Source organism: Carlito syrichta, unplaced genomic scaffold, assembly GCF_000164805.1.
Source record: "Carlito syrichta isolate Samal-C Ts95f unplaced genomic scaffold, Tarsius_syrichta-2.0.1 Scaffold154493, whole genome shotgun sequence".
Taxonomy (NCBI): domain Eukaryota; kingdom Metazoa; phylum Chordata; class Mammalia; order Primates; family Tarsiidae; genus Carlito; species Carlito syrichta.
Window position 1 is genome coordinate 33,997 of NW_007098589.1, and position 26,756 is coordinate 60,752.

At 43.9% G+C, this 26,756-nt stretch overlaps 2 protein-coding genes across 14 annotated transcripts in view; one reads left to right on the forward strand and one right to left on the reverse strand.

The window, feature by feature from the left end:
- Positions 1-13,864: 13,864 nt before the first annotated feature.
- HNRNPK (heterogeneous nuclear ribonucleoprotein K) lies at positions 13,865-26,513 on the reverse strand. 12 transcript variants are annotated; one of them, XM_021709039.1, is made up of 17 exons: positions 26,244-26,364; positions 24,153-24,232; positions 23,990-24,050; positions 23,475-23,572; positions 22,773-22,829; positions 21,252-21,295; positions 20,301-20,373; positions 19,705-19,776; positions 19,093-19,206; positions 18,624-18,752; positions 17,673-17,980; positions 17,506-17,560; positions 17,121-17,204; positions 16,660-16,675; positions 16,500-16,582; positions 15,942-16,111; positions 13,865-15,224 (listed from the first exon to the last, which is right to left on the reverse strand). In XM_021709039.1, the coding sequence occupies exons 3-17, from the start codon at positions 24,045-24,047 to the stop codon at positions 15,191-15,193; spliced, it is 1,395 nt and encodes a 464-aa protein (XP_021564714.1). In that variant the 5' UTR covers positions 24,048-24,050; positions 24,153-24,232; positions 26,244-26,364; the 3' UTR covers positions 13,865-15,190. The 12 variants fall into 12 exon arrangements, with proteins under 12 accessions (XP_021564714.1, XP_008049127.1, XP_021564713.1 ...); XM_008050936.1 differs by lacking the exon at positions 26,244-26,364 and adding an exon at positions 25,904-26,012 and having other exon boundaries at positions 23,990-24,074; XM_021709038.1 differs by lacking the exon at positions 26,244-26,364 and adding an exon at positions 25,909-25,971 and having other exon boundaries at positions 23,990-24,074.
- Positions 26,141-26,756, forward strand: part of RMI1 (RecQ mediated genome instability 1) — a 25,928-nt gene continuing 25,312 nt past the window's right edge. Inside the window, exon 1 of one of the 2 annotated variants that reach the window (XM_021709035.1) lies at positions 26,141-26,284. The gene's annotated coding sequence lies outside the window, so the exon portion shown is untranslated. Of the gene's footprint in view, positions 26,285-26,567; positions 26,597-26,756 lie in introns of those variants that run through there. The other variant, XM_008050942.2, reaches the window with a different exon arrangement.

A 26,756-nucleotide genomic window follows, 5' to 3' on the forward strand; every position in this document is an offset into this window, starting at 1 on the left:
TGCATCCGGCCCTTGGAGACTGCGGAGCGACGCTCTGGACCTCGGCTGGGCCAAAGCATCCTCCCTCGCCAGGCGAGGCGAGTTCCGGGATCCCTCCGCGCCCCCCGCCCACCGTGGGATCACCGCCCGACACAGGGACCCGCCCACAGAGAGTAGCACCGAGTTTGAGCCCGGCCAAAGTCCCGGCTCCCGCCCGTTGCGCTCACGTGACTGGGAAACTCGCGCCCCTCGGGCCCGGCGCCGGGCCGAGGAGACAGGCACTTCCGGGAGCGCGACCCCGCCCACGCCCGCTCGGGGCGCGCCCAGGCCCCGCTTCCGGTTTCGAAGGTCCGGAAGCCGCCGCTGAGGGTCCGTCGGACGCCTGCCTTGAGTCGCCCACCTTGGGACCTGTGGCTTCGCCATCTTGTGCCTTTTTCCCACCTCCACTTCGGAGGGTCGCGGGGGGGACACGAAGGCTGCGGGTCGCCTCCGTGGCCTGGGGCGCGACGACTCCAGCTAGCGTGCCCCACGCGTCCCCTCGCCCAGCTGCCAGCCTCGCCTCTCCCCACCTCTCCTCTCCCACAGTCTGGACGAAACGCCCCGCCTCCGGGCCTCCTGGCCGCGACCAGCTTTCTGGCCGTCGGTCTCCGTGCCGGGGGTTCGATCCGCCCCCAGACTGTGACACTGGGTGGCGGGACCCCTGCTTGCAACCCCCAGGCGGGCCTCTTCTCCCCCCCCCCCCCCGAATTTCTGGCCGTTTGGAGACCAGATGAGTCTTTAGGATTAGTTGGAAGTTTTAGAGAAATGGATGAGGAAATTAGTGTATTCAGTTGCTAAGTTAACATCGTGTGTCTGGCATGGTGCTGAAGGACCGAGTGTCACCTAGCTTGGGTAATGGCAAAAGCGGCTGTTGTGACCCCCGTTTTGCAGGTGAAGTTGAGCGGTTCGTTGATGAGCTCCTAGCGCCGCGGCGGCTTGGGCTGAGATCCAGAGTTTTGATAATCGGCTCCCCCAAATCAAGGGCACTTTATGAGTCAATTACCAACGCCAGCCGTTCTGGTCCATCAAGTAATGAGTATATCAATGGCCTCACTGACGGGACAATGAGTAAGTTTCATCCTACTTTTTAAAGTTTGGAGAGAGGTACAAAAGTTACTTTAGTGATGATCAAATTTGCCTGGCGGTGCGGTATTAGTATAGAGGTATGTATTTTTATTCCCTTTCGGAGACTAAAATCCCCATGAATGACAAAACGCTCGCACCTGTGAAAATCACCTTTTGAGCATCGTCTGATTTGGGCTCGGTGGCTTAGCCTGTAATCTGGCGCTTTGGGAGGCTGAGGTGAGTGGATTGCCTGAGCCCGCGGGTTCGAGACCCGCCTGGGCAGCGAGACCTCATCTCTACAATAAATCAAAAAATCAGCCGGGCGTGGTAGCACGCGCCTGTAATTCCGGCTACTCGGAAGGCTGAGGCGGAAGGATGGCCGGAGCCCAGCAGGTCGAGGCTGTGGTGGCCGGGAGCGGCCACTGCACTCCAGTCCGGGCGGTGGAGTGAGACTCCAACCCAAAAAAAAAAAGAAAAGAAAATCGTCTATAGCCATCTCTAGTATGGACAGTAAAGTCTCACCCTTGGTATTTTTTTGACAGCGGTGCCCCTAGAAAAGCAGAAGCCCTTCATCTCTAGTCTCTTCATTGTGGTAGGAAAAAGGAGCTCTAGGGACACCACTAGGATTTTGTTTTCCAGAAAAAGTCACTAGTACTTTAATACATTTGTTGAGTAAAAACAATCTGTTGGTGTGGGATTTTTCCTTTCTTTTCCAACAGCTGTTAAGTACTGGGAGGCAAATTGATTAGCAAGAAAGTCTAGCAATCTACAAAAGAACCTGGGATAAGGTTAAATAATTTCAAACTTTTACTCTCACTGAAGCTTGATGGAAAAAAGGTCAACTTGAATTCCTACCTATGTCCAGGATATTGAATTAGACACTACATGCAGCTGAGACTGACTCAGAAAAAAATAAAGCCTGCTTCCTTCTCTCAATGTTGAGGTAAATCAACTTTATGTGTGTGGGGTTTTTGTTTTATTTTTATTTATTTATTTTTTGAGTTAGAGTCTCACTCTGTCGCCCAGACTGGAGTGCAGTGACCACTCCCGGCCACCACAGCCTTGACTCGCTGGGCTCCAGCGATCCTTCCGCCTCAGCCTTCCAAGTAGCTGGAACTACAGGCACGCGCTACCACGCCCGGCTAATTTTTGATTTATTGTAGAGATGAGGTCTCGCCAAGTTGCCCAGGTGGGTCTTGAACCTGTGGGCTCAGGCAGTCCACTCACCTCGGCCTCCCAAAGCGCGGAATTACAGGCTGAGCCACCGAGCCCAGCTTGTTTTATTTCGATCGAGGTCTCACTCGTGGCCCAGGCAGGAGTGCAGTGGCATGACCATGACAGTCATGACTCACGACAAGCCTCGACGTCCTGGGCTCAGGTGATCCTTTCACCTCAGCACCTCAAGTAGCTGGGACTACAGGTGCACGCCACCACACTGGCTCATTTTAAAATTTTTTTGTAGAGACAAGGTCTCACTCTGTTGCCTGGCTGGTCTCAAACTCCTAGACTCAAGCAGTTTTCCCACCTTGGCCTCCGAAAGTGCTGAGTACAGACATGAGCTACCACGCTCAGCCTTGAATTGGGTTTTTATTACTTCATATGAAAGCTACTGATCTGCCGGGCTCGGTGGCTCAGCCTGTAATCCCGTGCCTTGGGAGACTGAGGTGAGTGGATTGCCTGAGCCTACGGGTTTGAGACCCACCTGGGCAACTTGGTGAGACCGCATCTCCTCAATAAATCAAAAAATTAGCTGGGCGTGGTAGCTTATCCCTGTAGTTCCAACTACTTGGAAGGCTGAACGGAAGGATTGCTGGAGCCCAGCAGGTCAAGGCTGCAGTGGCCAGGAGTGGCCACTGCACTCCAGTCTGGGCGACAGAGTGAGACTTCAATTCAAAAAAAAAAAAAGAAAGCTACTGATCTTATCCAAGGAGCAAAGACAGACATGGTATCTGACATCTTATGATCATCTGGTGGGGAAGGTAAGCAGTCAAGGATCTGGGTGGGATCGTGCTTCAAGCAACAGAAAACCCGACTATAGAGTCTAAACAAAGAAGGGATTGTTTTTCTCATATAATGAGCAGTTCAGGGGTAGGTAGGTTCTTGGGGACTGGTGCAGCTATTTGGAAATGTCAGCAAGGATCTAGGCTCCTTACTTTGTGCCTAACCATTCCTAGCCTGTGGCTTTTGTCTTCATGGTTGTAAATGGCTCTACACTTATAGGCTTGTGTCCACAGAAGAAGGAGGGAAGTAAAAGGAGCAAAGGACCAAAGCAGCATGCCGGCTGAGTATGTTTCTTCTGAAAACTTTTACCAGAAGCTCCACCCCGTAGGCACAGGCTTTTGAAGAGATTGCAGTGACCTTTAAACATAATCCCTAAGCTTGCATTTATTTATTTATTTGTTTGTTTGTTTGTTTGTTGGAGTTTCATTCTTCACCCAGGCTGGGGAGCAGTGGCATGCTCAAGGCCAACACAGCCTCTACCTCCTAGGCTTAGGTGATCCTTCCATCTTAGCCTTCCAAGTAGCTGGAAGTACAGGCATGCACCACCATGCCTGGCTAATTTTTTTTTTGGTTAATTGTAGAGATGAGGTCTTGCCATGTTGCCCAGGTTGGTCTCGAACCCCTGGGCTCGGGCAATCCCCTCGCCTCCTCTTCCCAAAGTGCTGGAAGCTTGCATTTTATTTTATTTTTTTGAGTTGGAGTCTCACTCTGTCGCCCAGACTGGAGTGCAGTGGCCACTCCCGGCCACTGCAGCCTCGACCTGCTGGCGATCCTTCCGCCTCAGCCTTCCAAGTAGCTGGAACTACAGGCATGTGCTACCACACCTGGCCAATTTTTGGATTTATTGTAGAGATGAGGTCTTGCCAAGTTGCCCAGGTGGGTCTCAAACCTGCAGGCTCAGGCAATTCACTCACCTCAGCCTCCCAAAGAGCTGGGATTACAGGCTGAGCCACCGAGCCCAGCTGCAGCTTGGATTTTAAAGGTTAACAAAGGAGGCATCATCAGTGCCTCTATCGCTTTTCCCCTTTCTGAACGGTAACTCTGAACAGTTAGATTAAAGCTAAATTACACATCAAGCTCTTGGCAACAATTATTACTATAACTTCTGTTTTTCATCATGATAGGCTATGGGAGGTACTTGAAATAGAGAATTAAGAGATATTGTTGAGGAAAGGTTGCAAAGGTTGACTAGACGATGGGTGGACAATTGACATTGCCAGAGAGGAGGCTGTCGTCTGAAGGAGCTACACGGAGAAGTAAAGTGGATTTTGTGAAGATAGGACACCGATTATTTTTACTTCCCTTGGTTCCCCAGAATGACAGACTTAAACCCCCAAGAAGGCTTAGTAGAAGAGATATGGTTCACTACAGTGTAACTTTTCTCTGTTCCTTTCTTCTTGATTTATTCATATTTGGTGTTTAAGATTGACCACCTCCTTGAAATTCTCATTTGACTTCCAGGGCATTCATTATATGATTCTAGTTTTCTTAGTCCCATTAAAGGCTCTTATTCTTCCTACTCTCTTCTGAGTGTGGAATGTCCCTTCTATAAGCTATCACTTAGCGACAGAATGGAATCTTTCTGGTAAAAATCATGACTCTTAAATACATCAATTTCTGGTTAAAATGTTAAATGTTTAAATAAATAAATTGTTTTTATTAAATTAAAATAAATCTATTGTTTCCCATTGTATATCAATATTACTATAGTTCAAAACCAGTTAGAATTTTTTAAACCGTATCTTGTTTTCAATTAGTGAAGTTAATATTTCCTATTTAGGCGGAAGAGCTAAGTAGTTTTTTTTAGTGCAAAAATAAACAGGTACAAAGGAGTATTTGACTTGGATTCCCTTGAAAACAGAATCAGAGGCAGAGATTACGTGCTGAAATTTTTTCTATGAGATACAATCTTTGGGCATGGATGTTGAGGGAATGTAGTATTGTCCTAGCCACTGCTTCATGGTGAGTTCAAAGAGAAGTAGGTGGCACAGTCACTGGAGAAGTCTCTGGACAAACTATATGAAGAAACGCTGCCTTGGGGAAGTTTTGGGGAGGGAGGAAGGCGAGGAAGTTCTGAAATTCTCCTGTTACTTACCATTGGTCAGTATTCGCCCCACAGTGAGGTGACACCGCCACGATTCCAGGTTGCATCACCCAGCCCCTTTGGTAGCTGCACAGGCAGTCCTATCTTTTACCTATGAAGGATGGTTGCAAGTGTCATAGTGAAGGGAAAAGCCAGAAACTCAGGGCATGTTGCTCCTTGCCCTGAATAGTCAGTGGCATCCTTGAGGCAGAGCCTGGCACTTTCCAGGAAATGACTGCTCAGCCCCAGACATGTCATAACTATGAAGATACAAGTGATGCTTGGTTGGCAGCAGTGGCAGCTAAGTTGTAGCAAGACCTGTCACCATGCTTTGCCATTATCTTCCCTGAAATTAGCAATGTGGCCGGTATAAGACAAACCTCTTTGATTGAAGGGCTGCATGTAATAGCAACTGACTGGTTAACTTAAGCAAAAACAATTTTTTAATTACCAGATGAAATTACACAAGGCTGGCTACGGCGGCTCAAGCCTGTAATCCCAGCACTTTGGGAGGCTGAGGCGAGAGGATTGTCCAAGATCAGGGGCTTGAGACCAGCCTGGGCAACTTGGTGGCACCTTGTCTCTACAATAAATACAAAAATTAGCCAGGCGTGGTGGTGTGCACCTGTAGTTCCAGCTACTTGTAAGGTTGAGGTGGAAGGATCACCAGAGCCCAGCAGGTGGGGGCTGCGGTGGCCATGAGCGTGCCACTCCACTCCAGCCTGGGCAATAGAGTGAGACTCCAACTCAAAAAAGAAAAAAAGAAAAAAATTATATTACATTTTGTACAACATGATGTTTTGAAGTATGTGTGTGCGTGTGTGTGTGTGTATATATATATATATTATAATGGAATGGTTAAATCCAGCTAATAAGTGTGTTATCTCATAGTTATTATTTTTGTGGTGAGAAGTATTTGTGAAAGATTATGAAAAAGCTCACGGAATAGGAGGAAAGATTGGGCAACCAGATTCATAAACAGAAACCAGACAGTTTTAGGATGGTAAGAGCAGAAATTGCCTGAAGGTCTCTTCTAGTAGTGCTGTTGAGAAAACAAACTATCATCATTACAACTTGCTTGCATCATTGTGCTCGAGTCTGGTTGGCCAAGCCTAAGGCAAATGCTCCCCCTGTGGAATGACAAAGAACCTCTTAGGACCAGGATTTCTAGCTCATCAAGTCTACATATAATGAGGAGGGAAAAACTCCACAAGGAAAACTACAGTTAGAGCCGGCTCGGTGGCTCAGCCTGTAATCCCGCGCCTTTGGGAGGCTGAGATGAGTGGATTGCCTGAACCCGCGGGTTCAAGACCCGCCTGGGCAGCGAGACCTCATCTCTATGATAAATCAAGAAAAATTAGCCGGGCGTGGTGGCGCGTGCCTGTAGTTCCAGCTACTTGGAAGGCTGAGGCGGAAGGATCGCCGGAGCCCAGCAGGTCGTGGCTGCGGTAGTTCCAGCTACTTGGAAGGCTGAGGCGGAAGGATCGAGGCTGCGGTGGCAGTGAGCGTGTTACTGCACTCCAGCCTGGGTGATGGAGTGAGACTCTAACCAAAAAAAAAAGAAAAGAAACGGGAAACTGATGTTGTGTTAAAATGTCCATTATGATTCACCTCTTTGGCTGTTTAACATCCAAAATAACTTTTTCCCATTCTTGCAAAAATACTCCTATAATATAATGCAGTTATTCCTCAAAAAATAAAAATTTCTGACCTTCAGAGGGTGATAACCCAAAGTCTCATTACTTACTGCATCATAATTTAATTCCTGGGTTGTCTGGGGCGATAGACATTGTCTGGGGCGATAGACATTTCTGCTGTAGCTCCAGTTCAACTGTCTTACATCAAGTCCTAGAAGTAGTGCCCAAGCCAGAGATTCTTGTGCAGGTGACCGACTGGGAGAGTGCTCTCTGGTGAAGTGGAAGTGAGGGAAGCAGCACAGGGCAAAAAAATCTAGTCTAGCCATGATTCCATGAAGAGTTCTGGAGTCTGCACACAGAACTGGTGCCAGTTGGAAACAGATACGAATACATGATCTAGAAAAAAAGGCTACTGATGGATCATATGAAGGCTCAACCCAAGTGAGACCACCTCTGCCTGGATCTTATGGTTTGATAGCATTTGCTTTACCTTTCCTGCTTCTCTCCGGAATACCAAGGCCCCCAAATTCTCATATGCCCTCTTTGACTGAGTTGAACTCATTCTATTCCCATTGCGGGCAGAAAAAAACACACAGACTTGCCAGGTAAAAGTAAGTTGGTCTCTTCCCATTTTAAATGGTCTTATTAAAGGGAAATACTTATGCAGTTAATTTAAAAGTCACCCCCTTATTAGGACTGTTTGTTTTCTTTCCTAGGTTTTTTCTTTTGCCTCCACCTTTCCAAGATGTCCTCTAGGTGCGAAGGGAGGTTTAGGTGTTCTCCTGATAATGGGAGAAAAGAGACTTTGTCAGCAAGCTGCCTCTGACCTCTAGCTGAGTTGTTGTCTCTCTCTGGTGTCTGAATTTTGGCCTCTGCTCACCGCATAGCTACCACTGAATGAGCAAGTAGTGGTGTGGTTTCTCAGCACTCAGCCCAATGGTTTTTTTATTTTTATTTTTGAGTATGTCTCTGTCGCCCAGGCTGGAGTACAGTGGCGTGATGACAGCTACCATAGCCTCGACTTGCTGGGCTCAGGCGATCTTTCCACCTCAGCCTTCCAAGAAGCTGGGACTACAGATGCACACCTGGCTAATCTCTGTACCTAAACATGTCTATATTTCTTTGGTGCTTTCTACCCCCATGTGGTCACAGGGACATCATGCAGGATTCCAAATTAGAAGAGAGGCTTGTGCTTTGCTTTTTTTTTTTTTTTAGTTGGAGTCTCACTCTGTCACCCAGACTGGAGCGCAGCCTCGACCTGCTGGGCTCCGGCGATCCTTCCGCCTCAGCCTTCCAAGTAGCTGGAATTACAGGCGTGTGCTACCACGCCCGGCTAATTTTTTGATTTCTTGTAGAGATGAGGTCTTGCCAAGTTGCCCAGGCGGGTCTCGAACCCGTGGGCTCAGGCAATCCACTCACTTTGGCCTCCCAATGCACGGGATTGTAGGAGCTACCGAGCCCGGCTGCTTCTCTGCTTTTGGCTTCCTCTTCAACCTATCTGGAGTTCCTACTCTCTCATTAATCATCCTCTACTTGTCCTGCCCCAGGCTGAAATCTAAGGGGGGGGGAGGTCTCTCAGGGAGCCAGTTGGCACCTTCCTCCCTACTTTGTTTCACCTAGTCTCTATTAAAATAATTTCTTCCTCTTTTGTTCCTTTTTTTTAATGGCTCACCACAGCCTCAAACTCCTTGACTCTGGCAATCCTTCTGCCTCAGCCTCCTGAGAAGCTGGGACTACAGGCATGTGCCACCACACCCAGTTAATTTTTTCATCTTTTGTAGAGACGAGTCCTAGGCTGGTCTTGAACTCCTGGGCTCAAGTGATCACGGTCTCCCAGAGTACTGGGATGACAAGTGCGAGACTCCATGCCCAGCCTCTTTTGTTCTAAGTGAATTGACCCTGCCCTTCCATAAAGCCTGACCTTAATAGCAGAAAGGCTTAATGAAAAGAAAAAAAAGGGAGGGGGGGGAAGGGGATGATCAAAAGGGAGAATTCTAAAAGGATTTTGAAAGGTGTGAGGTTTTGAGGTGTTGTAAGAGCTGCTGAGTGGGAAGACAGGAAAATCCTTATAGGTTCTGGACATACAATGAAGTGGCAGCTAGAGAGATTTGAGATCACGGGATAACTGGCATCAGTTTACCCCCAGCCTTGTTGCTAAGCCTGCTGCTCAGCTGGCAAATGGGAACTCACCACCATAAAACATTTGCATCTTGTACTTTCCAGTGTGTATTTGCACGTATGATCATATGCCAACACCTCAACTAAGACTAGTGCTCCATTTTAAATACAATTGGCTCTCCTTATCCGTGGGTTCCACATCTGTGGCCTCAACCAATCATGGATCAGAAATATTCAGAAAAAAAAAAAAAATCTGGGTTGGACTTGGTGGCTCAGCCTGTAATCCCAGCACTTTGGGAGGCCAAGGTGAGTGGATTGTCTGAGCCCACGGGTTCAAGACCAGCCCGGGCAACTTGGCGAGACCTCGGCTCTACAGTAAATAAATAAATAATTAGTTGGGCGTGGTAATACACATTTATTGTTCCAGCTACTTGGAACGCTGAGGTGGAAGGATTGCCGAAGCCCAGTAGGTCGATGCTGGAATGGCCATGAGCATGCCACTGCCCTCCAACCTGGGCGATGGAGACTACAACTTAAAAAAAAAAAAGTTAATTCTGTACTGAATATGTAGACTTTCTTTTGGTGATTCTTCCCTAAACACAATATAACAGCCATTTACATAGCATTTATATTGTTGCATTAGGCATTGTATATGGGAGTATGTGCATAGACTATATGCAACTGTCATTTTATCAGGGATTTGAGCACCCTTGAATTTTGGCATTCTCAGGTGGTCTTGGAGCCAACCCCCAAATATACTGAGGGAAGATTGTATAGACATAACTGCCTAGGTTTCTCCTCCGGTATTTCCTTTCTTTCTTCAGGTGAGATTTCCTCCCTGACTGGAAGTGGTGAGGCCTCATTGGGCAAATGATGTCCATCTGTGTACACAAACTCCCACAATGTCTATTTTTGTTTATATGCTGAGGAGCCAGAGATAATTTGGGGTCCCAAATATTTGGGTGAAGATGTTGGAACTCAGCAGGACTGGGAAAAAAAAAATGCTAGGATTCCTAGTTGAGCTGTTAGGAGTGCTGTTTCACGCAACATGCTTGTTAATATGCATGCACATATATGCTTTCTTTAAAAAAAAATAGAGATGGGGTCTTGTTCTATCACCCAGGCTGGAGTGCAGTGGCATGACTGTAACTCACTGTAGCCTTGAATTGCTGGGCTCAAGTGATCTTCCTGCCTCAGCCTCCTGAGTAGCTGGAACTAGATTTTTTTTTGAGTTGTACTCTGTCACCCAGGCTGAAGTGCAGTGGCACATTCACAGCCACTGCAGCCTCGCCCTCCTGGCCTCAGGTGATCCTTCTGCCTGACCCTCCCAAGTAACCGTAACTACGGTTACACATCACCATGCCCAGGTAATTTTTGATTTATTGTAGAGACAAGGTCTTGCCAAGTTGCCCAGGCTGGTCTCAAACGCTTGGGTTCAGGCAATTCTCCCACCTCCGCCTCCCAAAGTGCTGGGTAGATTTCTTTCTTAGACACATTTCCCAGGACTTTTGTGCTTCCTTTTCCTTATTGGTTAGTATTGGTTAGTCTTTCCAAAGCAAGTGTTTTGTTAACCACTGCCACTTAGGGCCCTGCACTTGTTCCTGTACACCTCAGAAACACAATGCCTATTTGATGAGTTAACGAAAAGGTATGCAAAGATATTTGTGGCTTGCACTACACACTGCTGTATTACAATGGCCCTCAAACTCTACAGTAAGCATAACCTAGGAAATGTAAAATGTGCAAATACCTGGTGGGTGCCTCTATGAAAACTGATTCAGCAGAGCTAAGAGTCCACAATTTGCATTTTAAACCTACACCCAGATTGTGAAGGTGGTTCTAGAATGAGAAACTGCCATATTGCTTTACAGCTCAGCGCCACCATCAATTCACTTCAAACCTGCCAGCAGTGGAAACACCTTAATAAAGGAAAGCTAGCCAGGCTCCATGGCTCAGTCTGTAATTCCGTGCCTTTGGGAGGCTGAGGTGAGTGGATTGCCTGAGCCCGAGGGTTCGAGACCCACCTGGGCAGGCGAGACCTTATCTCTACAATAAATAAAAAAAATTTGCTGGGTGTGCTAGCGCGTGTCTGTAGTTCCAGCTACTTGGAAGGCTGAGGCAAAAGGATCGCTGGAGCCCAGCAGGTCGAGGCTGCAGTGGCTGGAAGCGGCCACTGCACTCCAGTCTGGGTGACAGAGTAAGACTCCAACTCAAAAAAAAAAAAATAAATAAAGGAAAGCTGTAAAATTGTTCTTAAGGTTGACTTAATTTACTTTTAATCACCCTCAAGACTAAACACCTTTCCAGTAAGAATACATGTATATTTTTTGAGTTAGAGTTTCTGTTGTCACGGCAGCCTTGACCTGCTGGGCTCAGGCGATCCGTCCACCTCAGCCTTTCAAGTAACTGGAACTACAGGCACGTGCCACCACGCCTGGCTGTTTTTGATTTATTGTAGAAATGAGATCTTGCCAAGTCGCCCAGGCCGGTCTCGAACTTGTGGACTTTCAGGCCTCCCAAAGTGATGGGATCATAAGCGTGAGCCACCATGCCTGGCTTCCAGTAAGAATTTTTGATGGCACTAAAGAATAGACGAACAATTTTTATTGGCCTACCATTCTAATAGAAAATCTAGAATATAGGCTTCTTTGCCTATATTAAGCAATCTGAAGGAACTCATAACCTGTGTGGAGCAATGATACTTGAGTACTAAAAACATAAAAAATTAAGACAAGCCAATGAAATGGTTTTTAAACGAAAAATTGCTCTTTGGTTTCCTGATTCTCTTTGCTATGCATTCAAATAGTTATCAGCAACCAAAGATACAGGATCCAAGTATCTTGTTATAATCTCAGGACAATTAAATAGATGAAAGACAAACTACTAGACAGGTGTGGTAGCGCGCCCCTGTAGTTCCAGCTATTTTGAAGGCTGAGGCAGAAGGATTGCCGGGGCGCAGCTGGTGGAGTCTTTGGTGGCTGGTAGTGTGCCACCGCACACTCCAGTCTGGACAACACAGTGAGACTACAACTCAAAAAAAAAAAAAAAAGGCAAACGATTACAACTGGAAATCCTTAATAACATAGGAAGGCTTTCAATTTTTTTCAGGAATGTAAATTCAAGCTTTAAATTCATGAAATAACTGGTGCAACTTGGTTTACAACGTATCTGTTGGCATTCTAATAACAGACTCAAGAACTTACGCTAACATTTTTGAAACCTTACATTGCTAAAATTCAGTAGACAGCATACTAGTTGCTACTTACAAAATTGGCTGTGTTCCACTTAATGAATTTTAAGAGCTTTCGTTCACTTCTCACCCTTCTTGAAAATGTTTTCAACCTATTCCTATTCCCAGCCCAATTTCAAACAGCATTTGACTTTACCAATCAATAGTAGCAATGCAGAAGGCTTTTCCCTCCCCAAGTTTTCTAGCCAAGTTATCAATGCCAGACATTCTTTAACCTATTTTTCATGTGTTCAAGGTCTGATTTTAAAAGGCAAAAATAAAAGCATTTTAAGCTAATGATCTATTATGTTTAAGTAAATTTTTCAAGTGGCAGGGTCTCACTGTTTCCCAGGCTGGAGTTCAAGTGGCCCAATTATAGTCCATTGCAACCTCAAACTTCTAGGCTCAAGCAACCCACCACCCTCAGCCTTCCAAGTAACTAGGACAAGTATGTGGCTAGTATTTTGTTGTAGGGGGTTCTTACTATGTAGGCCATGCTGGCATCAAATTCCTGGCCTCAAGCATATCTTCCTGCCTCAGCCTCCCAAAGCACTGAGATTACAACCAAGGGCCACTACACCTGATCCACAACTGAATTTTAAATGACCAGTGAAAGGTTTGGAATCCAGTGTTCGCTCCAGGCACACGTTCCTCCAATAGAACTAACAACTTGAATAAAATATAATCATCTTTTTTCTTTTTAAAGCAGGATTTGAGAGGATAAGCTCCCACAGTGGGAGGGGACCCACAGGGGTTGCCTGGCTAATTTTTTTGGGAAGGACACATTTCACCCTAGGCAACCCCAACTCACCCAGTTAACACACTCAAGAGGGAAGTAAACACCCAGATGATAATTCAGCCCAATTTCATCTTATGGGAAACCATATCATGAGGTATTTCATGTTCCACTAACCAACAGAACATTCTATATACTCCTCCCCAGACAAAAGGGTTCCTAAGTTTTAATTCCCTTCCAAGTCATATTTAGCCAAGTATGGTGGCTCACACATTTAATCCTAGTACTTTGGAAGCAGAGGTGAAAGAACTACCTACTTAGGCCTAGGAGTTCAAGTCCAGCTTAGGCAATCAGACCTTGTCTCTAACAAAAAAGAAAAATTAGTTGGGCTTGGTGGCACAAGTCTGTAGCCCCAGCCATCTGGGAGGTTGAGGTGGAAGAATTACCTAAGCCCAGAAGGTAGATGCTGCAGTGAGCCATGATCAAGCCACTGCACGTTAGCCTAGGAAACAGAGACTCTGACAAAAATAATTTTAAAAGAGCATATCTACATGTATGATCTGTATGCAGGAAAACTGTCCAACTAACCCCGTTTCTATTATATACAAGCATCGTTAGGAAAGCAGAATTACATTCATGTATTCCTTTCCCACATAGTTGCTCATCTGTTCTCAAGCTTTCTGGACACTTGGAAGGTTAATAGTTATATCTTAAGACGAGCCAGGAACGATACTCTGCATTCATTTTACATTATCTCCAATATTCTCTATCAAACTGGAACTGTTTTAAAGAAACTAAGCTAAGTCACTCAAAATTTCTCACAAGTAACATGAGGACTGGAAGAACTGAGTGACTAGACTCTCATTTTGCTAGACCTTTCTTGTAATAAATTAAGAGCCCAACTACTGGAATTTTCTACCATCCTTAGCAAATTTCATTTATAAACACTAGAAAAACACTTCACACAAAAAAATAAATAATTTAAGATTATTGTATTTCCTTATAAGAGGAACGTTTCAACAAAATTTACAGGTGTCAATCAACCCGTGTTCAAATTGGGCACACATCAAATCTAGCATCATGGGGGTTTTATTTATTTGGAAGTGAATTTCAAACTATCAATACAAATGCTCAAGATACTACACAAAACATCCACAGGAACTTTTTCATCTTTTTTTGAATTGTACACAAACATTTCCTACATAATCCAACATACAACAGAAAAATGGTACATCTTTTTCTTTCAATTTGCATACAATGGAAAAACAAGAATATATATATATTTTACAAAGTTTAACTAATAGACACTAGCAAGTTGACAGTTTAAGTCTATAGGTGAGAAATTATCTAGTAAAAAATAATCAGAATTTATTCATCATCAGTCACTTCCATAACCAAGTGTTATTCTGATTAGTAAAACTTACTGCCAATCAGGCTTCTGGTATATGCTAATACCATTACTCAATCGTAGTACTGCTCCCCACCTTAGTTCTTCACAACTACTAACATAGAAAATTGGTGAAAAGTAGGGGCAAGCATTTGCAAAAACAAACAAAAAATCCCCAGCTTATTATAAGCATGAATATGTATGATGGAATTTCTTCCCAGCAATAGACTTGCAAACCATCAAGAAATTACCAGAACTAAATTTGCCAAGTTATTTTGCCTATGTCCAAAAGATGCAATTATACATCTAACAGAAACTGAAAATCAAACTTAGTGTTTAGTTTCGGGGTTGATTGGGAAATTCAGTCACCACTTGAAAAATGACTGTCTTAAAAAAAAAAAAATGACCACCAAAAATAGGTTCACTAAATTTATTTTAAAAATCATAAAACGTTTCTTACAAAAGAGCATTACATTCTGCACACTGCTCTGAACAGATGCCAGGGACATGTGGACTATTGTTATTTTTCTTCCCTGTCCCACCCCCCAAATGTTACAGTGACCACAAAGCAAGGTGTTCACAATAATTGCATGGGGGGAATTTTTTTAAACCACCAACAATGAACAAAAATAAAATCCACTCACTCTGCTGCTGTTTCAAAATTTCAATGTTAGTTTTGCACACCCTTCCCCTCCCCCCAACCCTGTTTGTAAAGAACTAAAACATTACATCTGGTGAACAGCAAAGATTTCACTACACCTCAAATGCAGAACACCTATGAAGCAGAGGAATGTTGGCTTTTTAAACAGAAGCAGATAAAAAAAAAAAGATGCAGGACTCCTTCAGTTCTTCACTAGTCTTAGAAAAACTTTCCAGAATACTGCTTCACACTATAAAAAAGAAAAAATATCTTGCATTAGAATCCTTCAACATCTGCATACTGCTTCACACTATAAAAGAAAAGAAAAAAAAAAGCGCGAATTAGAATTTTTGTTCGTAACATCTTAATCAACATTAAGACAATTTCAATGCCAAATTAAAAATGATAAACATATCCATTACAATTAGAGAATTAAAAAACCAGCATTTACAAATTAAAGCAATGTAAAAGTCAAGAAAAATGAATAATAGTAAACCAGACATTATCAGAGCAGAATTAAAAAAATGAAACTGAAAGTCGTTAATATTTGGTAGAAAAGACAAAGAATGCCAGTAAGGTGTGAAATGCTGCATTTTACAGCACCAATCATTTGTCCTGTAGAGGCATGGCCTGTGCCATATGGCAGACTGTGATTTGTTGTCAATTTAGTTATCTAAAAACAACAAAATCACTAGTCTTCCACACAGAACTAGGTCAACATCCAATGAATCTTCTATATTTTCTACAGGCTTTGTATAATTTATAACGTGGTTTTGGCAGCAGTTTTCACCAGAGAAATGAGAAGTTTGCTTGGTTAAGGCTTCTTCCAGCAAGATTAGTACTGAATGTCTTCGTTTTTAGTAAGAAAGCAGGAGAAAATTAAGGCAAAGCTATTAGAATGTTTAGAAGTTAGGTCCCCCAAAAAGGTTGAGACACCATGGCTTCTTAAAGAAAAATCAACTGAGAAGAAAAGCTTTTAAAAAAGGTTTTAGTATGCACAAGCTAACAAAGCTAAACTTAAACTAACCTGTTCTGCAGCAAATACTGTGCATTCTGTATCTGGTCCTGTGTTCCTGTAATTGTAATGATCCGATCTTCGGATCCTTCTAAAGGCTCATCAATTTTGATCGAAGCTCCCGACTCATGACGGATTTGTTTAATCCGCTGACCACCTTTGCCAATAATAGATCCAGCCAACTGAAAAGATTTTTAGAAAGTGTTTATAGTATACTTTTAAAGAAAACTTATCACCCGTATTTTCAATGACCATCAAGTGTACTAATTTTAGTTATTTCAGACCCTGATTCATTATCTAATGCTCCCTCAGTCAAGGTTTAGATATTGACATCGCACATATTAACATTTCCTTTATTAAGCCAATTAAACATTCAAAACCCTCTTAACTGCCTTTATTCATAACGCTGAGCATTACTTGACAACACTCAGACCTAAGTCCTTCAACATAACCTCAATCCTAAAATGGAATTTTGTTAAAGCCTTTTGAATGCAAAGGAAATTTACAGTAAGAGGGAACAATCACAGAAATGATTCAACGAATGTTCCTGGTAGTATTAAAGGTACTTACATCTTTGGGAATAGTTACTTGAGTAGTAATAATAGGTCCACCAAGATCACCATATGAGCCACGACCCCCTGCATAGGAATAATCTGATTTAAATAATGAGCAGTAAGTTCATTTTAAAAGTATGAAATTAATGTTTGATTTCACAAAGGAGAAAACTTACCATATCCAGAGCCACCCTAAAAAATTAGAAAAAAGGAAAAAAGAAAATTACTTTGGCTTCATAGTTACTATTCAAGTATTTTAAATTTTATTTAATGAAATGGGGTCATGCTGTGCTGCCCAGGTAGGTCTCAACTCCTAGGCTCAAATCATCCTCCCACCCTGGCCTCCTAAAGTGCTAGGATTACAGGTACATGCCATTGCACCTGGCTTCACTATTCAAGTATTTAAATACTCATACAAATCCCCGTTTAGGAAACCAAGTTTCTCTTGTATCCTTCCTAGTTTATTTCCAGTAACTAAGTAAATCTCAGAAGATAATCCTTAGGAAAAGAATAGAAATGATTCAGGTAGAGAGCATTTATAGAAAGAAAAATGATACATCAAGGGAAATAAAACTTATTGGTAAGCAAGTATGTATCTGTAATGATTACTGATAGACTAACATTCATGATACTCAACCTGTGGTTCATAAGCCATCTGCCATTCTGACGGGCTCCATGTATCTATTGCAGAGTCCCAAGTTTCGTCAGCACTGAAACCAACCTGTTGAGAGACAGAAATATTAACATGAATCTGTATTACATTTGTTATACAGCTACCATTTTATATGGCTAGTTTCCATTTTACATTACTAAAGTGCATATGTTGGCCAGCAATTATGTATCTTGGAAGACAGCTCAATAAAGTCTTAATAGCTCAGCAACAAGCAGAAGTCATAATTTATTTAAATGGCTACCTAAAAACTACTTGTTGGAAAAGCTTTTTAATTATTATAATCTTTAATAAAATGTTAACTATCCTCACAGCCCTCACATACAAATTCACAATAAACCAAAGCTCTTACCATGCCATCGTAACGGTCTCCCGGTCTTCCTCTTCTGTCATAGGCCATTAGATCTCTGCAAGTACAGTACTTCTTGTTATCTCAGCTTGTTCACATGTCACACACAGTCTTCCACTAATTGCAGTCTCTTATATATATAAAATAATTTGTAGATGAAAAAAACTCACCCTCCTCTAGGTGGTGGTGGTGGAGGAAGAGGAAGATTCCGAGCTCTGCTACCACCCCGGCCACCTCGTCCAGGAGGAGGTGGTGGTGGTCCTCGACGAGGGCTCATATCATCATAATCTCTTCTAGAAGGAGGCATAGGACGCCCACCCCGACCAGGAGGCATTCTGTCAAAACCACCTCTTCCCCGCATCGGAAATCCCACTGGACGTCCACGGCGGTCATCGAATATCATTGTAAAACCACCATAGTCATAGGTTTCATCATAAAAATTGGGATCATAAGGTTGTGCACGTCCTTTGATGGGAGACTAAAAAAACAGAAACAAAACCACCTTATAGACTAAGAGCTGTGGTTTATATCAACCCTTCTTTTAACAAAGTAAGTCATTTACTTTTCCCTCAAGATCCTAGAGACAAGGACAAAAATATGACACAAGTAATGGCAGTTTTAAATAAAACACCTTTGGTGATCCTAAACAAAGGTGAGTTTTACTGCCTGTGGGAGAAATTGCCTTTTTTAATCTTTCGGTTTTAGGAGACCACAAACTTCTTTCTCCCATTTTACACACGGAACACTACAATGTACACATCACATTGAACATAAGAAGAATTGACCATCCCAAGGGCTGAAGGGACTAGTATCTTGGGCAAGCCTGTAATCCATACTGAGGAATCAGATGGGAAGCTGTGCAATCTAGTATACAAAGACATAAGCAGCACGACAGGGAATTTCATCGGAAGGATCGAAGGCTATAAAAATATCACCTAGATCAAATGACTACTCTACACATTTCCCCCAAACCATTTCTAGATTAAAATGATGGCTGAAGCCAGGTGATGGAAAACGTCTAGAAGGGCAAGATTACTAGTCTAAATAATCTAAAACAACTTTTGCAGATGACATCAATGTTTCATAAAATCAAACGTAAACAAAAAGCGTTGTACAAGTACCTCGGATATAAGATCAAGGATGATCTTTATGCACTCTACAACCCTATCAGGCTTTCCTCCAATAAGAACAACTCTGTCAGTGGAATGAGGACAGCATTCCTGGAAAAGCTTGATTGTTGTCTGAGTGTTCTGCAATGTTTACAAACAAACAAAATTAATTAGAACATAAAGCACTCAAAAATAGGTTCCTAGATTTGAAGAAATTTACATTTGAATTAAATAATTCCCTCCTACAGTATGACGGCTTTATTATGGTAGGATTTTGCAATGATGCAAAAATTTGCAAAATAATTTGTCTGGCATCCCCAGGTTTTTAAAATTTTAATTGAAAACTAGACAAACGGAATAAAAAGCCCTCTGGGGAGGAAACTCAAGAGGGGAAATGAAGAGAAGCCCACAGAACCAAGTCTATATGAAAAGGTTTTTCTGGTAAGGAATATGGCAGGTGAAAGTAAAACAGTGTTTTTACCTCTCGAAGTTCTTTAATTTTAGCACCTTTGACCCCAATAATTCCTCCTGCCAGACTCTGATGAATCAACAGTCTCAACTCGCAGTCAAAGTCATTTCCTTTATAGTGTTGGTACTGCGGAGGGAGAGTTATAACATTTTAGTCTCAAATCAACAAATCCCCAATACACACTTATCTGCTATAAGCATAACAATAATATACTGTTGCAGTGAGCAACCTGAATTTATATTTAATAACTTTACCAGTTATGTGCTTATTATCCTCAATAGCCAGGCCCAAAAAGGACATTCTGCACCACCTTAAAAAACTATTTTATTTTCAGGTCCTGCAACACCATACCCACACTGCAGCCATTTAGCATGTCGCTGTTACCACAAAATTATTATTAACATTCAAATAACACAATAAAAATGACTGCAAAGCACTTTGCAAATGTAGTTAATTCCCACTGCAGCATGGAGCAGGGTCAACAGTGAGTTGTAAGACCATACATATTTCATGTTTTTAAGCCTTTTTCTATAGACATGGGAAAAGCACACTATGTTAAAAATATAATCGATCCTATGGGCCAGGCTCCATACTTCAGTGGGGTTCAATGGCACTATGACATACATTTAAGCATTCCACAGCATCAGATTCGAGCGGGAGCTGGCTGGTTGCAGTGGGTGATGGCAACTGCAGGCCCTGAAAGTAGAAAAATAAGAGTAATAGGTTAAGTGTCTAGCGTGATCAGGCTATTGTCGCATATATTGGTAAAGCTACTACAACATATTTTAAATCTATATTAAAGAATGACAGACTGCTTAATAATAAGACTGAAATAATTTTCTCTATATACCCAGCAAATAAGTCATTACATAGAATCTTAAAATCCTGTTTTATCTACATATTTCTTTTCAACATATGCTCAGAATTAACATTCTAATGACAAAATCCTTCTTATAAGACTAAAGACTGCAAAATATATACTAAACCCCACAAAAGGACACGACCACAGAGATAGTTCGTATGTACTTAAGCGGCCAGCCTGTAATTTTTTCTTTTGAAAAATGCCATCTACAGCAACGCTGCACATTATGTGGCAGGTTTTAAGATACCGCTACAAATATATCCACTGTCTTTCCACCTCCCCCATTATGCTCCAATACAACATACTTTAGACATGTCCCCTCATATTGTCAAATACATTAGAAAAAAAATGAGCCTACCTCTTCCAAGGTAGGGATGATTTTCTTCAGAATTTCTCCAATTGTTTCAATATCAGCACTGATACTCAATATGCTGTCAAACATCACAAATACCAGATAGTACAAAAAAGGTGGAAAAGAAAAATGAGTTTTGTGTTTGTCACCAGTAGTCAGTCATACAAACTTTTACAGAGATGTAACATACAATTATTTAATATTCCCCATTTAAAGTAGCTTCTTTATAGACTTTTCACATGCATTTTGTTTTATACCCAATACAGACATGATAACAGTATTAGGAGACTTGCAGAGAGACAGAGAGAATGGGCTTTTGGAAGGGCTCAGATTAAGTGGGCAATAAATTGACCAGAACTGAAGCAGAGTTGAATATTTATGTTCCCCGCCACCACTAAGTTAAGGATACCCTCGCTGTAACATTGGTAAAACTGGCACACCTTCTCTTAGGCAAAGTGGGGGAATATGCAAGTGGTGAACATTGTATCTGAAGTAAGGTTATGAATACCAGTTAGAAATTAGATCACTAATGGGCTCTGCAAGAAAACAAATACAAATGCAAGACAAAACAAAGACAACACAAATGAGAAGTGAAGGAAGTGAACCAGAGTTAGCATTTCATCAGAGAAAATTATGAACAGGCAAATGTTGGGAAGCAAGGTGGGCCACAAAGACAGAGCGAGAGACTATTTCGGTAACAATTTGATTTACAATGCAGCATATATGCAACACTTGAAGCTGTGCTCCTTCCATCGAAATAAAATTAGTGGATCGTTTGGGTGGGCAACTCACGGTAAAAGTTCAGTGACAAAAAGACTTAATGGGGAAAATAAGACAGAAACTTGAAAAACAATACACCGTCTAAAGGGGATACTATTTAATTATATAAAAGGCAGGTAATAAAATACATTTCTCTCTTTCTAATCAGGCAGTGAGGCATAAACTGTTGGGACATACCGCTCGGGGCCACTGCTGTCTGGGACTGAAACACTGGCATTGTACTGCATTGGTCATTGGCGTTCGTGGATGTTGGCATTGGGCATGGGCATTCAATCAGAAGTTGTCAAGTATGGTACCCGTTTGGCAACGAGCACATTTTTGGGCATAGCCAACCAGGGTTTTCACATGGGCGTTCAGGGGCGGATGGGCCAACGTCATGGTGGGCAACGCAGGGGTAAGTCGATCCAGTACATGGGCAACGGAGATATATGGCCAAAAAAACAAGGAGAGGGAAAAGGGGGAAAAGCAATAAATTTTAATTTAATACAAACTATACTCATACTCTCAATTAATGAAACAAGCTTAAGTTGTTCTGAAGACTAACACAATAATGGACTTCTTTATATCTGACTGTGGTTTAACACTTAAGGACCTCAAATGATGGTTCTAACTTTAAAAAAAAGATAAAATAAAACGATGTTTCAGTAGCAGGCTGGCTCATGAGGGTAGACACAAAACCTGTCGTGACTCAAAGTTTATTGAAATTCTTGAGGAAATGGGGAAATTAATAACCCAGATAATTATACAGAACATCTGGATTAAGAGGAAAGAGGTTGATAAGACAAAACAAAAATTCCCACACCACCAAAAACCCTAACTAATAAAAGGCTGGTTTGGTTTTCTGGAGGTTTGTCACGCATTCCTAGAACCTAACAGGCAGGTTTGTAAAATTTTAAACAAAATTTCAAGTTCAGTTTACAGTAATCAAGAGGAACATACAAAGATCTGCGACCAAGAGAGAAATGAAATACTGTCAAATAAGTACTCAACACAAAGTTATTATTTGCCTCAATTTTAGCAAGAAAAACATTAAGAAATGTGTACACTATGAGAAAATTTTAAAAGAAATTTTGGTGTAGCCAAGTCCTATAAACGTGCTCACTTCTGGCACTGCCAACATTCAATGTGTCTAATCACAAGAGTCAACCCACTATAAAATATGAAGACTCAAATCATAGGCATTGACAAATGGTTTCCCAGTTATAAGATTAAGTGTCTACTCTATTCTTTACCCATATTTAAATCATGCAACCTCAACATTAAATGCTTTGTGTTTCATGTGCAAGCTGTTAAACAGATGGACTTTTTTTTAAAAAAAGGAAATTTAAAAATTTCTGGATTTAAGCAGCCACCTGCAACGGTTTTCAGTAATACCGTAATTGATCCACACATGGGAAATGGTGCAATCAAAGGTTTTCACACTTTGTCGCTATTTCTAATTAAGATGTCATCTTGCTTGAAGTGAATAATTTGGTAGATTCTTATTAGAAAAGTGGAGAGGTTTAATATATACCCCCCACCCTACTCAATCTGGGCTTTTGTTAAAACGGAAACGGCAAACCTTGAAATCATCTATGTAATAAATTATTACAGATGTATTGTAGCTATCCAATGATTTCTATGATGTAAATCTTTAAATTTCTAGAAACACATAAACTGAAGCTGCTCGTGTAGTCGTTTAAACTCTTTAATACTTACGTCTGTACGGAGAGCCTTAATATTCTTGCCTCCTTTTCCAATCACTGCTCCAGCATTCTGGAAGACAGACAAAAAATTATTTTGCCACTCCCTAAAATTAATGTGCCTACCTTTGTGCTTAGATTTGACAACAACTAAAAATCTCTAACCTTTCTTTTTTAAGAATAAAAATTTGGGGACACAAACATCACCAGGCCAAAAAAAAAATAATAAAAAAAAAAGATAATGATTCTAAGTGCTTTGAGGACTAAAAGACTGAGCTTTGGAAAAGTCAATGTCAGATAAGACATTCTGAACATAAAACTCAGCACAGATTAATTTTATAGTACCCTTTGGTAAAATAAATAATTTAGCAGTAGGTATGTTCATATTGTGGTATGTGATAAAGTAATCAAGTACACAGCCAACTAAGGTATTTCCTAAGGGGTCCACAATGTAAGATTTAATCTGTTAATACTTTAAGAATCACACCCTCCTCCTAGTTTGACCTGTACTGGCTCCCTACAGCAAAGGCTTTACTCTTTTATCAGTGAAATAACAAAATCACCAGAGGCTACAAGTTTATTCAGGAAAAACTACAAACATATCTTTTAGATTATCCAATCTGTAAAGCTTTGATGGCTTCCCAGAGGGCCAAATCAGACCTTATCTTTCTACTTCAGTATGAACCACCTCCAGATTTTCAATAAAAAAAATTTATACCTTGCTCTGAAGCAGAATGCGCAATTCAACCATCTCATCAGTGTTTCTAGATCTTTTAAATGCTTGTTCCTCTTCCATATCTTCTGCAGGGCGTTTACCTAGAAATAACAGTTCAGATTTCAAAAAAAGTAGCAAAGATCTCAAGGAAAGGCACTTTCATTTTAACCTTTAAGTTAAATTAAAGCCAATTCCATTATTTGAAGAGATTTGCTGCTAATCCCAATTATGTTTTAAAAAGCCAAAGGCACTGTTATAGTCTTGGTTTTCTGCTCCTTCCTAATAACATTTACCAAACAAGATAGTGTGGCAAAATACTTCAAAAGATTAGAAATTCCAAAATGCAAAGTAAACTTTGCTTCTAGCTCACAAATAAAAGCTAAGGTATAGTGGACAAAAAATCGGACTACAACCACTAGTAAAGATAGTACATCACACCACACAATTATAAGGTAATGTAGTGAGATTCAAAGAATGAGAAAATATCAAATTGTTAAAATTAAGAGAAGTCTTCTCACCAAATTCACCATTAGTCTCAGTGTTGGGGAAGGTTTCCTCTGGCTGTTCAGTTTCCATTTTCTTCTATTAAAAGGACACACCAATCTGTTGAAAAATAAAGAAGCTAGTACATTTGGCTTATTGAAAAGCAAGCTGTAAAAAGACTCCGCTTCTAGGACGTACCAGTTATTATATATCCTTGCAGAGCAGCACTGAAGTGTTCTGGGTCGGACCAACAACTGACACCCTAGTGCTGCAGTAGCCTATAAAAACCAACATAAGTCAGTTTTGCTTCTCTTGTATGCTTATTAACTGAACACTTCCTGATCGCAAAGAACACAACAAACTAGCTATTGCTAAAACCTGATTCTCCATGTTAGGATCTTAACATTCAAATGATTACCTAAAAAAAAAAACCAAAAAAAACCAAACTCAAAGAAGCCTGATATTTTTGCAAAGGAAAAAAAAAAAAAACCAAAAAACAATTTTTAGCTACTGGATTCAGTTCCACCACGACAATCTGTTGTTTTATACTGTATATTCACAGACGCCTAAAAAGGTACAAGCCTGGACCCCAATTTTGTCCACCAAGCACACATTCACGAAAAGCTACGCCGCATCTTATTCACTAGCGATACTAGCTTTACATGAAAAACCTCTAACCGCTTTTGGGCTTCTTTCGACTCATGACTTAAGGCTGTTCCCTGAAAGCTCAAAAACTTACAGACACAAAGGCAAACGCAAGCCACGTCTAACAGCCAGGACCGTCTACCCGAGGGATAAATAAATCCACTCAGCAGAGCTCACAGGGCCCTGGGACGCTAACCCTGTCACGAGCAGAATACTTCGAACCGGGTCCCCAAAGGGAAAAAACCAACAATTACGCTTCCAATACGAAAGCGAAAGATTCTGCGAGCCAGAACGGAGACGCGGCCGCCAACGGCCTTTTGAATTCGGAGCTCCCCTCTCGGGACTAGCGACCTGACGCGCGGCCTCCCCACGACGGCTCGACAGGAGAGCGCCCAAGCACCCTCGACGCCTCGCGGTCTCCCCGAACCCTGCCCACAAACGAACTCTCCTAACGACGATCGCCCTTCCGGCCCATCCCTCAGTTAAAACCCGCCGCGCGGTGTGGACCGAGAAGTTGCAGCCAAGACGGCCGAGTTTCTCCGAAGGATAGCGCCGTCGCGCGCCGTTCCCCCACGCCTCGGAGCCCCCGACCCTCGGGCCCCGAAAGCCGCCCAGTCCGGGCTCGACAGGCCCGGGCCGAGCGCGCCCTCCGCCCCCGAGGCCGGGATCGGCGACGGCCGGACCGCGGGACTCCAGAACGCGCGAGCCCAGCGCCCCGGCGCCGCACCTCTCCTCCCCCGGAGCCGACAGGAAATGGCGGCCCGCGGAATGGCGACTACGTGCTACTAGGCGGAGCCGAGCGCGGACCCCCTCCCCCACCCACCACGCGGTCCCAAGAGCTCATCCCCCGCATCCTCCCCCCACCGCCGGGGAGACAAAGCCACCGAGGCCGCCCCGACCGCTCCATGCCCCCCCGCTCGGACCCCGGCGCCGGGCCGGGGACCCCCCGTGAGGCGGCACCCACACAAAGAGAGCGGCGCCGCGGCCTCTCCCCGCCTCGGACTCGCGCCCGCCCGGCCTTTCCGTCTCCCCGACGCCGAGCTCCCAGTCCCCGCCACCGCGCAGCCGGAGCGCGGCCCGAGGGCACACGCCTCGAGACTCCGCGAAGGCCCGAGTACCTCAGCGCGGACTGCGGATATACGTACGCTCCGGCAAATGGCGGAGGTGGGGGAGGGGAAGCCGGGCAACGTTCCCGCTCGGAGGAGCGGCCAACCACCCGGCAGCCCCTGGAACGTCTCCCTCAAGCGGAAAAACCGGGCTCCGACCCCAGCCCCCGCGAGCCGCTCGCCCAACCCGCTCCTCACCCCGCGAGGCCGCCGTCCCTCCGCTGCCGCGCCGCCTCAGCCGGTCAGAGCTAGACAGAAAACGAGCGCAGCCCCCTCCCCCGCGTTCTCCCCGCCGCCACGCCCGATTGGCTGCCCGGCCTTCGGCGGTGGTGCCGGGACGACGCGATTGGCCCAGGGCCGCGTCCATCAAGGCGACGGGGGAGGCGGCGACCCCGCCTCCCGCCGGCGCCTCCCTTCGGGCTGGAAGGCCACTGAGGGCCCGAGCCAACTCGGGACTGGGAAAAGTCAGTGCAGCCTTTCAGGGAGGCCAAACCCCTGCCTGAATCCGTAACGCCCAAGTCCCGGTAACTCCAATTACCTCTAGGCCGCAAACTAGTGGGACGCAGGCAAGACGTCGAGGTCGGTGCAGCAGAGAAACAGAGGATAATGGCGTCTGCAGTGCTGTCGCCTGGAGCGCCCTCCTCTCTCGTTCGCGCACTCGCTAGCTGGGGGGCGGGGGGAGGGGGGAGCCTCTCGCGAGATCTAAAGCCTAGCCAGTTCACGCGCACAGGGAGGGGGCGGTGAAGGGGCGCTTTCTAACGTAGGAGTCTTCGGGGGTTGGAGGAGGGGCGGGAGTGCGCGGGAAATCGGGAAGAGGCAGACTCGGGTGACGGGGTGCGCCCTGGCGATTCCCGTTCCCAGAGTTGCGCGAGGGGCAGGCGAGACGCCCAGGTCGGCGCTGCGCGCCCAGACTTGTGCCCCCCGTTCCCGCAGTCCACACTCGCGTGTGCCTCCCTCCCCGGCGCCCCCACGCCACCCCGCCCGCCCCGGGCTGCGGGACGACCTGCGCCGCGGTAAGTGCGAGCCGCCCGCGCCCGCCGGCCCGGCCCGG